Here is a 13842-nt window from a genome sequence, read left to right on the forward strand (position 1 = left end):
TGACCAGTTCTCCGCTCAACCTCCGAAGCTCCAGAGTAAATAATCCAAGTTTGTCTAACCTCTCCATTTAGCTAAAACACTCTAGTCCAGCCAGCAATCTGGAAAACCTCCTGCACCGACTCTAAAGCCGACACATCCTTCTTGTAATAGGGTGCCCAGAACTGCACACAATAATCTAAATGTGGCCTCACCAAGGTTTTATAAAGCTGCAAAGTAATTTTCTGCCTTTTGCACTCATTGCCCTGACCAATGAAGGAAAGCACACTGTATGCCTTCTTTATCATCCTATCCATTTGTGTTACCCCTTTCAGGGTGCTATTACTTTTGCCCTGATATCCTTCTGTACATCAGTGCTTCTAAGGGTCCTATTGTTTATATATATTTTCCTCTTGCATTTGACCTCACATTCTCATGTGGTAAATTAGCCACCCTGCAAAACTCTGCAGGTTACAGACCTCCAGTCAGAAAAGCATCCCTCTACTGCCACCCTCTTTTTCCTGTGACAAAACTAATTTTAGGTCCAATTTACTAACTCATCATGCATTCCATTTGACTTAATCTTGTGGTCAATCTGCCAGGAGAGATCTTGTTCATTAATGATGTGAAGCTCATTTCAGGATAGAATATATTACCAAGTTTGTGAACAGCCTAGTTTAGTTTTAGACAGTAGCCAAGGTAAAGTAGCTTGTAATGGTGACAGCAAAGAAGCCTGCTAACCACTACCAACCGCTGTGCCATTCACTCACTTCTTACCTGTGAAGCCCTACTCACCAATTCCTGTTGCATCACAAGCCACTTTACCTGGCCAGCAGCTCCGAGTATTACGATGGGTGTGACTAAATGTAATTTGCCAATATTACCATGTCAAAAGGGAGAATGTTTGAAAATAAATGAGAATTTATGTATTTAATGCCCATAAAATCTAAATTAAAGCAATCTGGTTGGCCATGAAATAAGCTTTCGACGGTCATTTAATCGTGCACTCATCTGGAAAAGTGTTGTGAATTGTTCCTGCCCACACACTGTGGTTCTATGCTAGAGCTGGTTACCCTAATCCTGCTGTTTCCCTCAGTGCCTTCGATCTGCAGCAGCCTGCAAGTTGCTTTGAAATTCTGTTCAAAGGCAGTCTCATGTTGTTAATCATCCAACTGTGAGGTCATGTGCTCGTCAATGCAATGCACATATTTAGAAAGATAAAAGGATTGCCAGAGGTCTATGGAAAGTCATCAGCTGGCAAAGATGTTGGTAAAACATCTGTTAGGAGATGTGTACCTGCCACAGAAGATAGATGGCTCCAATGCCAGTCTCCATGCTTCACCCGTGGGTTAAAACAAAAGTTTTATTTGGCCAAACACCATAGTTTTGCAATTAGTTAACATTCTCTGTGGAATCTGACATCAATTTATGAATGTGATGATTTGTTTCAGCTATCATATAATCTTAAAAGTCTCAGTATATCTCTCTGATAATAATGTTTTTTCCCTCAATGGTGAGATGGAGACAGTGCTTCGGACTAATGAATTCCCCATCAGTATCGTAGACATCCTTTCCAGAGATATCCATGTGATTTGCACATATAAGTCCTGTGTTCCTGTTTTCCAAAGGAATTTATACTAACGTGAGGTGAATATTTAGATTGAATCCACTGGTGTTCAGAGCATCATTTAGTGAGTTGATACGTTTCAGATGGATTCATACATTTGGTTAAAAAAAGAGGGAAGCAGATGCACATAATGCATGCAGTAATGTACACACTGCACACAATGTACCTTACAGCATATGCAGAAGATAGACACAAAATGCTGGAGAAACTCAGCGGGACAGGCAGCATCTCTGGAGAGAAGGAATGGGTGACATTTCGGGTCGAGGGTCGAGGCATTTTGTGTCTATCTTCAGTTTAAACAAGCATCTGCTGTTCCTACACATTACAGCATATGCATGTTCACAGTCCACATACCCAGAAGTTGGAAAGTGAAACGAAAGAAAACCCTTTTTTTTGTAAGGGCATAAAGAGTGAGAGGATAACTAAGGAGAGAGGAGAACCATTTTGAGTGCAAATAGAGAACACACGAGTAAGAAGCAGAGGATGTGGTAATGTAAGGATGTGGAGACTGGAGAGGATGCAGAAGAGGTCAACCAGGGTGCTGCCCAGGATTAGGGAATAATACAAAGGTAGACAAAAATGCTGGAGAAACTCAGCTGGTGCGGCAGCATCTATGGAGAGAAGGAAATAGGCAACATTTCGGGCTTTTCTTGCACGGTTGGGGGAGGGAAGAAAAAAGGAAGAGGAGGAGCCAGAGGCCTGAGGGAGAGCTGAGAAGGGGACGAGACAGCGAGGGCTACCGGAAATTGGAGAATTCAATGTTCAGGCCACTGGGGTGCAGACTGCCCAAGGGGAATATGAGGTGCTGCTCCTCCAATTTCCGTTGGTGCTCACTCTGGCAATGGAGGAGGCCCAGGACAGAAAGGACATAATACTATAAGGACAGGGACGACCTGGTAGAAGTATATAAAATTATGAGAGGTATCTTTCTATCCCCTGCTTGTTCATATTTCTGATTAAATATCTCTTCAAAGCCCCTATGTGCCTGCTTCTACTGCCTCCCCTGGCAGCAGGTTCATGGCACCCACCACTCTGTGTACAAAAACTTGCATTGCACATCTCTTTAAAGTACAGAGGGATTTAAGTTCTCGCACAAAAAACACAAAAACATTATCCCGTTGTTGCAGCAAGTAATCAAGAATGCAAATTATATGTTGACCTTCATTGCTGAGAGCTTGACGTTTAAAAAGAGAAATATTGTTAATATTGTACAGTATGAATATGTCCATTCCTTATTGCCAAAGAATACAGCTCTGCAGAGTTTGTGATGGGAAATCCCTCTCATCCCAAGAATTAGTCTGGTGCATCTGGTGCATGGATGATCTCTAACGCTACTGCATTCTTTACCTAATAAGGGGAACAGAACTGCGCATGTGGTCTCACTGACATACTGTACTGTTGCTTTGCGGAGCAAGGGAGGAGATGGCTAGAGTTCTATCGGAGGTATTTACATCCTCAGCTAAAGCACAAGGGATCCAATGGCTAATTGGCCAAAATTGGCTTGCTGATGGGCCGAGTGTAGTGATGAAAGTAGACACAAAATGTTGGAGTAACTCAGTGGGACAGGAAGCATCTCTGGAAGGAAGGAATGGGTGACGTTTCGGGTCAGTGATGAAAGGACGCTTTTTGAATGGAGATCTGAAACCAATGGTATTCTGCAGGGATCAGTGCCAGGTCCTGTTTGTGGTACATTTTAATGACTTGGATGGGATTGCAGACAATATGATTAACAGCGTGACAGATGAGACAAAGATGGTGCTGTTGTGCATAACAAGGAAGGTTGTCTCAGGCTACTACAAGATACAGATTAGAATGGAAAGCATGGCAGAGTCTTTGATGAGAGAGTGTTCAGGGCGGTGTGGGTCTTTGATGATATCAGCTGCCTATTTGAGGTAGTACCTTCTGTAGATGGTGGGGAGGTCAGTACCCATGATAGACCAGGCAATGTCTATCACTCCAGCCTCCTTCATTCCTGGGCATCCATGCTACCGAACCAGGCGGAGATGCAATCAGTCAGTATGCTCTCTACCGTACTGCTGAAGAAGTTTAATAGAGTATTTGGTGACATACAAAATCTCCTCAATCTTTTCAGGAAGTAGAGGCGTTGATGAGCTTCTTTCATGATTGCATCAATGTGCTGGATCCAAGCAGATCTTCAGAGATGTGCATGCCCAGGAATTTGAAGCTGTTGGCTTTATCCACTGCCGTTCTGTCAATTAAGATAAGACCATATCGTGGACCACCTGTAAGATGAATGTTCAAACTCTAGCGAGGATTTTATCAGTAGTTAAGAGTAAAGGGATTCCTCTGTGATTATCACAGACTTGTATAGGTGAGTAACTGAGGTGTCCTTGAAGTTCTGGGGTGCTTTTTCCTTGTTCTGTAGCACCTGAAATAGCTGTCAGTTTCTCAATCAACAGTCACCCCTACTTCTTTGAAGATTTCTGCTTGTCGAGCATCTGCTCCTGGAGCTTTACTACATGATATTTGTGGCAGTGACTTTTGAACTTTTGACAGGCTGAGGGTTCAGCAAGAGCAAGGTTTTTTTGCAGTGGTAGCATGCGATCTATAGCTTCATCGTTAATTATAGATGGTCTGTTTATGACAGTGTTAAAATATAAATCCCTTCTCTCAAAGATCTCCTTTTCAGTGCTGAGTTTCCAGTCCATGTGCACCCAGCAGGCATAAACTACTAGTAGATGACACATGTACAGATTTTGGAAAAGCATAGAAATGTTTAAAGTCTTTCTGATCAGCATCCTTCTGTATTTCATCTGCCTTCTTATTGAGCCACAGATCTGGCACATTGTGGAGCTTTTTTTTGGACTCCTGCCATTGTTGGAAAAGGCATCCTTTTTAGAACTGGATGTCGGTTTGCTGTGGTATGTTCTGTGAAGTTTGTGCTTCTTGCCAAACAGAGACTTAATTTCCTCATCATTTTCAATGAATTGGTTGTTTGTTTCCATATCTTTAGTCCAAGTTTTCCCCAGGCAGTTATGTAGATGGTGTCTCTGAGTAGGACCCAGCCATCCTCCAATCGTTGGATTAAGGTTCAGATGAACCAGCTGGTCTTCAAGCTCTGCTGCAAACTTGGTTTCACTGCATCATCCTCGAGCTTGTGTACACTGAGTTGCAGAGACTGAGCTTGGAGATAATGGGCCTGTGATCTGTCTGGCACTGCACCACACACGGGCTTGGTCACTCTCACGACTTCCTGTGCAATGCTCCTGACAATAAGACAGTTAATTAACTGTCAATGCTCAAAGTACGGAAGCATTCAAGAAGTGTTATGATGATTTGGTTGACAAAAGATGGTATTGACTATGATTAGGTCATGTGTGTTGAACAATCTGAGTAGCAGCAGGCTATTACTGTTACACTTTCCAACTCTGTTTTTCGCCAGTGGTTCCCTTCCAGGCCTGTTAGTCTGTTCCAGCTCTTGCATTGAAGAATCCAAGAATTAGGAGTTTCTCTGACCTAGTTACATCAGTGACCCCTGAGTCCCGATCTTCACAGAACCATTTAAGCACTGACCAGAGAAGAATTGTGTTCATGCTTCAATGGGAGTTACAGAGCCATGAGCCCATCATTAATTCCATTATACTGCGAAGAAGTTTAGTCTTGATGGCAAAGCTCACGCCTGCCTCTACTCTCCTAACTACTATGGCTTCTCCAGACGAATGTAGACCCATTCCCACTCTGTCGGTCACCTCAAATCTAACCCAATTTGTTGTTGCATGACAGGACAGTATTCAGTAAGTGGCAGGGCTTAGGTGCATTGATGAATAAAGGAACCTTGGGGTGAAACTTCATTACACCCTGAGAGTGAAAGCACAAATAGATAGAGTGGTAAAGAAGGGTTTATGGAATGCTTTCCTTCATTGGTCAGGGCATTGAGTTTCAGATGAAATCATATTGCACCTTTATAAAACTTGGGTTAGACTGTATTTGGAGTATTGTGTGCAGTTCTGGGCACCCCATTATAGGAAGGATGTGGGAGCTTTGGAAAGAGTATAAGAGATTCTCCAGATTGTTGCCTCGATTAGAGCATTAGATTTTCGACAAATTTGGATTGTTTTTTCTGGATGTTTGGACGCTAAAGGCAACCTGATATACATTTATAAAATTATGAGAGGCATAGATAGGCATAGCTACTCAAAGTCTTTTTCCTAGATGGTATAAATTTAAGATGAGAGGAAGTAATTTTAAAGGACATTTATGAGGCACTTTTTTTACACAGAGAGTGGTGGGTATCTGGAACGTGCTGCCTGCGGAGGAGGTGGTAGCAGATACAATTGCAACATTTGAGAGACAGAGAGACACGTGAACGTGTCAGGGATGGAGGCAGATGAGATTAGTTTAAATTGGCATCATGTTTAGCACAGACATGGTGGGCCAAAGGGCCTTTTCTTGTGACTTTTTAGACTTTAAACTTTAGAGATTTAGCATGGACTTCAGCGCACCGAGCCTGCACCGACCAGCGATCACCCCGTACACTAACACTAGCCAACATACTAGGGACAATTTACAATTTTTACCAAAGCCAATTAAACTACAAACCTGTATGTATTTGGAGTGTGGGAGGAATTCGGAGCACTCAGAGAAAGCTCACGCAGTCACAGGGAGAACGTACAAACTCCGTACAGACAGCACCAGTAGCCAGGATTGAACCCGGGTATCTGGCACTGTAAGGCAGTGGCTCTACTGCTACTCAACTGTGCTGCCAATGTGCTTTATTGTTTTGTGTTTACTCCATGTTTGACCCCTGATGGACTGCTGGATGGGGCAGTGGAGAAAGAGCTTGAGTCTTGAAACTAACTGAAGTTTCTATCCTTTTACCACAAATATCAATGGATAGTTTAACTGTTCAGACTTTGACTGTTTTCACGTTTAGTTCTTTAATAATTTTACTTAGAAGCATATTTCGAGAAAGGTTCCATTGGACAGGTTTCCCTTGGTCAGTCACACTATCTGACTTCCCAAATGAATGTATTTGGCTGATTTTCAATAATTTGTGGCTTTCCTTTACTCCACAGCTTGTGATTGTCACCCTGTTGGAGCTGCGGGTAAAACATGCAATCAAACAACAGGACAGTGTCCTTGCAAGGATGGCGTGACTGGCATCACATGCAACCGATGTGCCAAGGGTTACCAGCAGAGCCGTTCTCCTGTTGCCCCTTGTATCAGTGAGTTTCACTTTTATTGCATTATTAAATCAGACCCCTTGTCTAGGTTAGAAATAAGTCAGAACGCTATATCCAGGACTCCAAGCAAGCTATAGGAACTATCACACTTTGTCTTCTTTTGCATACTGAGCTATTTTCAGAAGATAACAAACAATTATGAGGAGAATAGTCAGGATTTTATTATCTATATATGGGACTTCTTCGATTTTTTCCACACATTATATATATATTTTCTTAATTTCATAATGTAAGGCAATGATTTAAATGTATCAAGATACAGTCAAATTGGTGGTATGGTCAGAAAATGAGTGAAGAATCACTTCCAATTATTTTATGACCTTTTCTGTAGAAGGCTGAAGAAGAGCAAAGCATTAGATTTTGGGAGGTCTTAATTTTAAACTATCAAACCAGAGTCATAAACAAACAAAATTTGCACAACACTTATTTTATGAGCGTTATGTTTTGCTCAGTTCTCATTAATAAAATGAACAAATGAGTTGTAATTGGTGAACGCAGTGTAAAGGGGCTGTCCCACTTGGGTGCCCTAATTGGCGAGTTTCGAAGAGTTTGAAAAAATGACATGTTGAAGACCTCCTTCGACTATGTAGAAGACCTCCTTCGACTATGTTGAAGAGCGGCTTCGACTAGCTACGACTAACTTCGGGAAAATTGGACACGGAATAATGGAAAGTGAAGGACCTGTCCCACTTGAGCGACCTAATGCGCGAGTCCAGAAGAGTGTCTTCGACCTTCGAACTCGAGGGCACTCTCCTGGAAAGCCTCGAGCTGGATCGACCGGCCGCGTTGAAAGCAGGTTTTCACACACGCACGCACGCACACACGCACACACACACACACACATACACACACACACACACACACACACCGCGAAGGTGAGGGCCAGGGAAAGCGGACGAGCGCTCTCTGCGCGAGGAAGGTCAACGGCAGCCACAATGTATGCTAAGTCCTTTAGAGAGCGCGGAGGTTGGGGGGGGGGAGAACGGGAGAGAAGAAGAGAGAAGGGGTGAGGGGAGGAAGGGGGGGAGACCTCCGTCGATCTCCTTCGACCTCCCTTCGACTATGATGAAGACTCTCTACGACTACCTTCGACTATCCTCGATTACCTACGACGAACATGCCGACCTACTATGACTAAACCTACGAGTAAAAAAGTATCGATTTTTTCCATGGCGACCTTTTTTTACTCGCGGGCATTAGTTAACATATTGAAAACAAAGTTTCCTTCTCTGACCTCATTCCCTCACAACCCCAGTCACTGCCTGCAAGAACTCCTCTTCCCCCCCTGTTATCAGGCTTCAGGTCCTTCCATAAACGAGGGTACTGTCAGATTCTCCTCTACCTCATCTGTAGCTTTCCATTTGTTTTACCTATTGTACTTGAGTTTGGCTTGATTGTGTAACTGAGCAAAACATAACTCTCGTAAAATAAGTGTTGTGCAAATTTTGTTTGTTTATGACTCTGGTTTGATAGTTTAAAATGAAGACCTCCCAAAATCTAATGCTTTGCTCTACCTGTTGTACTTGAGTTTGGCTTGATCAGTGTTATCTGATTTGATTGGATAACATTCAAAACAAAGCCTTTAACTGTACCTCGTTACACATGACAATATTAAACCGAAACCTAAACCTAAGAATCTCCAATTTCCTCACTGTTGAATGACGCTTAGGCAGTTTTATTACATGCAATGCCCAGTGCAAGATTAGGCTGTACACAATGTTGAAACTAGGTAGACATAGCTCCAGATGGTGCTACTTTAATCTGCATGTTTAACCATAATACTATGACTAGCCATTGTTTCCAACAGTTTGAGTATCTTTATTTGTTGTTAATTAATCGTGGTCTACCTAGTATATTGGCTTTACCTCAACTCTGTAACTTGAAAGAATTCACGTCATTTTCACCCACTCCCAGCTGCCCGACATCCAGTTGTTGGCCCAACAGCTTTCCACATCATAGCTGTGCTTTGCAATTTCCTTCTCTGTTCTCGGTTTTTGTTTAATGGGCATGCTGACAGTCCCTCACCGTAGCACACTTCCCAATGGACTCCCATTTCTTTCCAACAATCAAAACCTCCTCAGCCTCAGCCAGCCTTGACTACGATTCAAAATCATCAAAAAATCAAAGCAACATGACATTCTTTTTCAAAAGTTTCCAACATTCCCAACATTCCTTGCACTTTCATTGCATTTCGAATTGTATGCCGAACTCTGCTGAACCGTTTCCATGCTTGGCGTTGTTCAAGGCCACAGCTGCACTTTGTATTTTGTCAAAAATTTCCGACAATACATTGGACATATTGCTCTCCTGACTGGCTCTGATTTGAGGCTGAAATGTCAAAGCATTACTTTACACTCGCTAAATCATTGCTTGCACTGAGAGGAACATTAATCTCTGAATGGTGAACTAATTAAGCAGCAACATCTCCACACAATTTTAATGACTCATCTCTACGCAGGGGCTGAGGCTTTTTCCCAATCCAAGAATACCCCTCCCCCCATTCACAGATTCAGAACCTTTTCTCCCAGTCCAATGACACTCCCCCCAGTGATACAATCTACCCAATCATAGGCTCCTTTCACGGCCTATGGATATTCTCCCAGTCGCCAACATGAGCCACCCATCTCCAGCCCTTGCCCCTGCCCTTGTTGCACTCCCCAAACAGCAACTCCAATCACCCACTGAATTAAAAAAAAAACACAAGAACACAAGGAAACTGGAGCAGGATGTGGCCACCAGCCCCCTCAAGCTGCGTGACAATTCAATATGATCTTGGCTAATTTAACTCTTCTGTGCCAATTCCTCATAACTGTCAATGCCTTGCTCTTTCAAAGATTTCTCTCACTCCACCGTAAATACCCACCTTAAATCCAGCCTGCACCACCCTTGGGTGAAGAGAATTCCAGAGATTTACCACCTTCTGAAGTTTCTAGACTCCTGGGTGTTTATTAACCGACCCCATGTGTATAGCCCTTGTGTATAGCAAATTCTCCTTGTTTGTCATTTCCCCACTGGTGAGCACATCTCAACATCTAGGTTGTCAATTTCCATTGAGATTTGATATTTCACACCTTGTCACCAAAGTCAACAGACCCAAACAATCTAGCCTCTCCTGGTAGGACAACCCTCCTTGCATCCCAGGAATTTCCTCCCTCAGCCTATTGAAACTTTCCTAGTCGCAGAATCAAAACACCACCTATGTAATCCCCAGCCGATGGAAACTGTCCCAGGCATGGAGTAATAGAGTTACACAGCACGGAAACAGGCCCTTCAGCTCAACTTGTCCACATCGACCAAGATGCCCCATCTACACTTGTCCCATTTGCCTGTATTTGGCCTATATCCCTCCTGACCTTTCCTATCCCTGTGGAATATAACCATTCTCTGAACCTCCTCCCACAGCCAATTGATGCATCATGCACCTTCTGAAAAACAACATAAAGTGTAGCAGGCACCTGCTGGTTCCAGGCACAGCTGGTTCTACTCAAGGGAACAACCAAGCATTGGGCTTTTCATTAACATTTGCAAGAGAAAGGATTTGTTTCAGATCGTGGCCAAACTGCCAAACAGACAGATTTATGAACAACAAAAGAATAATCATGTGCACTCCTCCAGTGTCTCAAACATTTGCTTCACACTCACCTGTCTCTCATTCACCCTGTCCACATTTGCACTCTGACCCTCACATTCACTCACGACATTCACTTTCACACTCCCACCCCATCCCTCAGCCCCGCATTTACTTGATCTATCTTGTTCATCTACTCACTAGCATGTCACAATAGACAATAGGTGCAGGAGTAGGCCATTCGGCCCTTCGAACCAGTACCGCCATTCAATGTGATCATGACTGATCATCCCCATCAGTACCCCTTTCCTGCCTTTTCCCCATATCCCCTGTCTCCGCTATCTTAAAGAGCCCTATCTAGCTCTCTCTTGAAAGTATCCAGAGAACCAGCTTCCACGGCCCTCTGAGGCAGAGAATTCCACAGACTCACAACTCTCTGTGTGAAAAAGTATTTCCTTATCTCCATTCTAAATGGCTTACCCCTTATTCTTAAACTGTGGCCCCTGGTTCTGGACTCCCCCAACATCTGGAACATGTTTCCTGCCTCTAGCGTGTCCAAACCCTTAATAATCTTATATGTTTCAATAAGATACCCTCTCATCCTTCTAAATTCCAGAGTATACAAGCCCAGCCGCTCCACTCTCTCAGCATATGACAGTCCCCCCATCCCAGGAATTAACCTTGTAAACCTCAGCTGCACTCCCTCAATAGCAAGAATGTCCTTCCTCAAATTAGGGGACCAAAACTGCACACAATACTCCAGGTGTGGTCTCACTAGGGCACTGTACAACTGCAGAAGGAGCTCTTTGCTCCTATACTCAAATCCTCTTGTTATGAAGGCCAACATGCTGTACTTGCATGTTTACTTTCATTGACTGATAAATAAGGACCCCCAGATCCCATTGTACTTCTCCTTTTCCCAACTTGACACAGTTTAGATAATAATCTGCCTTCCTGTTTTTGCTACTAAAGTGGGTAACCATACATTTATCCACATTAAACTGCATCTGCCATGCATCTGCCCACTCACCCAACCTGTCCAAGTCACCCTGCATTCTCATTGCATCCTCCTCACAGTTCACACTGCCACCCAGCTTTGTGTCTTCTGCAAATTTGCTAATGTTACTTTGAATCCCTTCATCCAAATCATTGATGTATATTGTAAATAGCTGCGGTCCCAGCACCGAACCTTGTGGCACCCCGCTAGTCACTACTTACCATCCCTACTCTTTGCTTCCTGTCTGCCAACCAATTTTCTAATCATGTCAGCATTCTACCCCCAATACCATGTGCCCTAATTTTGCCCACTAATGCGGGACCTTATCAAATGCTTTCTGAAAGTCCAAGTACACTACATCCACTGGCTCTCCCTTGTCCATTTTCCTAGTTCCTAGTTACATCCTCAAGAAATTCTAGAAGATTAACCAAGCATGATCTCCCCTTCGTAAATCCATGCTGACTTGGACCGATCCTGTTACTGCTATCCAAATGTGCCGCTGTTTCATCTTTTATGATTGATTCAAGTATCTTCCCCACCACCGATGGTCTATAATTCCCTGTTTTCTCTCTCCCGCCTTTCTTAAATAGTGGGGATAACATTAGTCACACCAGAAATAATTTCAAGATTTCAACCGTGGATTCTCTGCTATTTAATCTGTGATCTAACTCTTTGACCCTCACACCCTCATTCCCATTGTTCACACTCACATTCTGTTGTTCAGACTTGTTCTGTCACTTACTCTCATTTTTTAAATATTCCATATTCATGGTCCATCAGACTCACTCTCCGCCTCTCCTTTCACTTTCCTTCACCATCCCTATTGTCACTCATCCTACTCACTTACTTCCTCCCTCAGTGTGATCACTCCCTCCCTTCTTCACCCCAGTTTTTCTCTTGGAGTATTAGTCACCGGTGCTCAGATGTGTGAAATATAAGCATTATGGGACAGTCTACAGATTGAATCTAATTGGTGATTGAACTAATCACTGTGGTTTCTGGACATTTAACTGCCATGTCAGATTCAGAGGCTTTCAGTGAGTTGATTCCAAGTTGTTCTCACAGTTGTGCAGCTGAGCACTTCTTGACGTTCATTTTCACAGAGATCCCAACAGCATCGCCGAGGTGGGTGGCAAGCAGCACCGTGGAACCTGTGGGTGAGTGACACAGTTCAGTTGAAATTGTACCATTGAGTTATGTGAGGAGATATTCCTCAAGAGGGTGCTGGTGGTAAGAACAGGAAGGCAGATTATTATTTCAATGGTGTCAGATTAGGAGAAGGGGAGGTGCCACGAGACCTGGGTGTGCTTGTACATCAGTCACTGAAAGTATGCATGCAGGTTCAGCAGGCAGTGAAGATAGCTAATGGCTTGTAGGCCTTCATTGCGAGATGATTTGAGTTTATGAGCAAAGAGGTCCTACTGCAGTTGTACAGGGCCCCGGTGAGGCTGCACCTGGAGTATTGTGTGCAATTTTGGTCTAATTTGAGGAAGGACATTATTGCTATTGAGGGTAGACAACATGCTGGTGAAACTCAGCGGGTGAGGCAGCATCTATGCAGTGAAGGAAATATGCAACGTTTTGGGTGGAAACCCTTCTTCAGACTGATGTGTGGGGGGGGGGGAAGAAGAAGAAAGGAAGAGGAGAGCTAGTGGGCTGAGGGAGAGCTGAGAAGGGGAGGAGATAGTAAGGACTATCTGAAAATAGAGAAGTCAATGTTCATACCGCTGGGGTGCAGACTGCCCAAGCAAAATATGAGGTGCTGCTTCTCCAATTTACGGTGGTCCTCACTCTGGCCATGGAGGAGGCCCAGGACAGAATGGGAGGGGGAGTTGAAATGGTGAGCCACCGGGAGATTAGGTTGGTTATTGTGAACCGAGTGGAGGTGTTCGGCAAAGCGATCGCCAAGCCTACACTTGGTCTTACCGATGTAGAGCAGTTGACATCTAGAGCAGCGGACGCAATAGAGGAGGTTGAAGGAGGTACAGGTAAGGTACTCTGCCGTACCTGGAAAGACTGCTTGGGTCCTTGAATGGGGTCAAGGGGGGATGTAAAGCGACAAGTGTAGCATTTCTTGCGGTTGCAAGGGAAAGTCCCCGGAGAGGGGTTGGTTTGGGTGGGAAGGGACGAATTGACCAGGGCGTTACGGAGGGAGCTGTCTCTGGGAAAGCAGACAGGGGAGGAGATGGGAAAATGTGGCAAATGGTGGGATCACGTTGGAGGTGGCAAAAATGTCGGAGGATTATTTGTTGTATGTGACGGCTGGTGGGGTGGAAGGTCAGGACAAGGGGGACTCTGCCCTTGTTACGAGTGGGGGGGATGGGGAGTGAGAGCATAGTCACGGGGTATAGAAGAGCACTAGGTGAGAGCCTCATCTATAGTAGAAGAGGGGAACCCCCGTTCCCTGAAGAATGAGAACATCTCCGATGCCCTGGTGTGCAGATGCGGTGTAGATGGAGAAATTGGAAGT

General features: G+C 44.1%; 1 protein-coding gene across 1 annotated transcript in view; it reads left to right on the forward strand.

The window, feature by feature from the left end:
- ntn3 (netrin 3) overlaps positions 1–13842 on the forward strand; it is a 102352-nt gene that overhangs the window by 57774 nt on the left and 30736 nt on the right. Inside the window, exons 4-5 of the mRNA XM_033040728.1 lie at positions 6640–6789; positions 12476–12529. Of these exons, the coding sequence (XP_032896619.1) occupies positions 6640–6789; positions 12476–12529 (204 nt within the window). The remainder of the gene's footprint in view (positions 1–6639; positions 6790–12475; positions 12530–13842) is intronic.

This window comes from Amblyraja radiata, chromosome 22, assembly GCF_010909765.2.
Source record: "Amblyraja radiata isolate CabotCenter1 chromosome 22, sAmbRad1.1.pri, whole genome shotgun sequence".
In the NCBI taxonomy this organism is placed as follows: Eukaryota; Metazoa; Chordata; class Chondrichthyes; order Rajiformes; family Rajidae; genus Amblyraja; species Amblyraja radiata.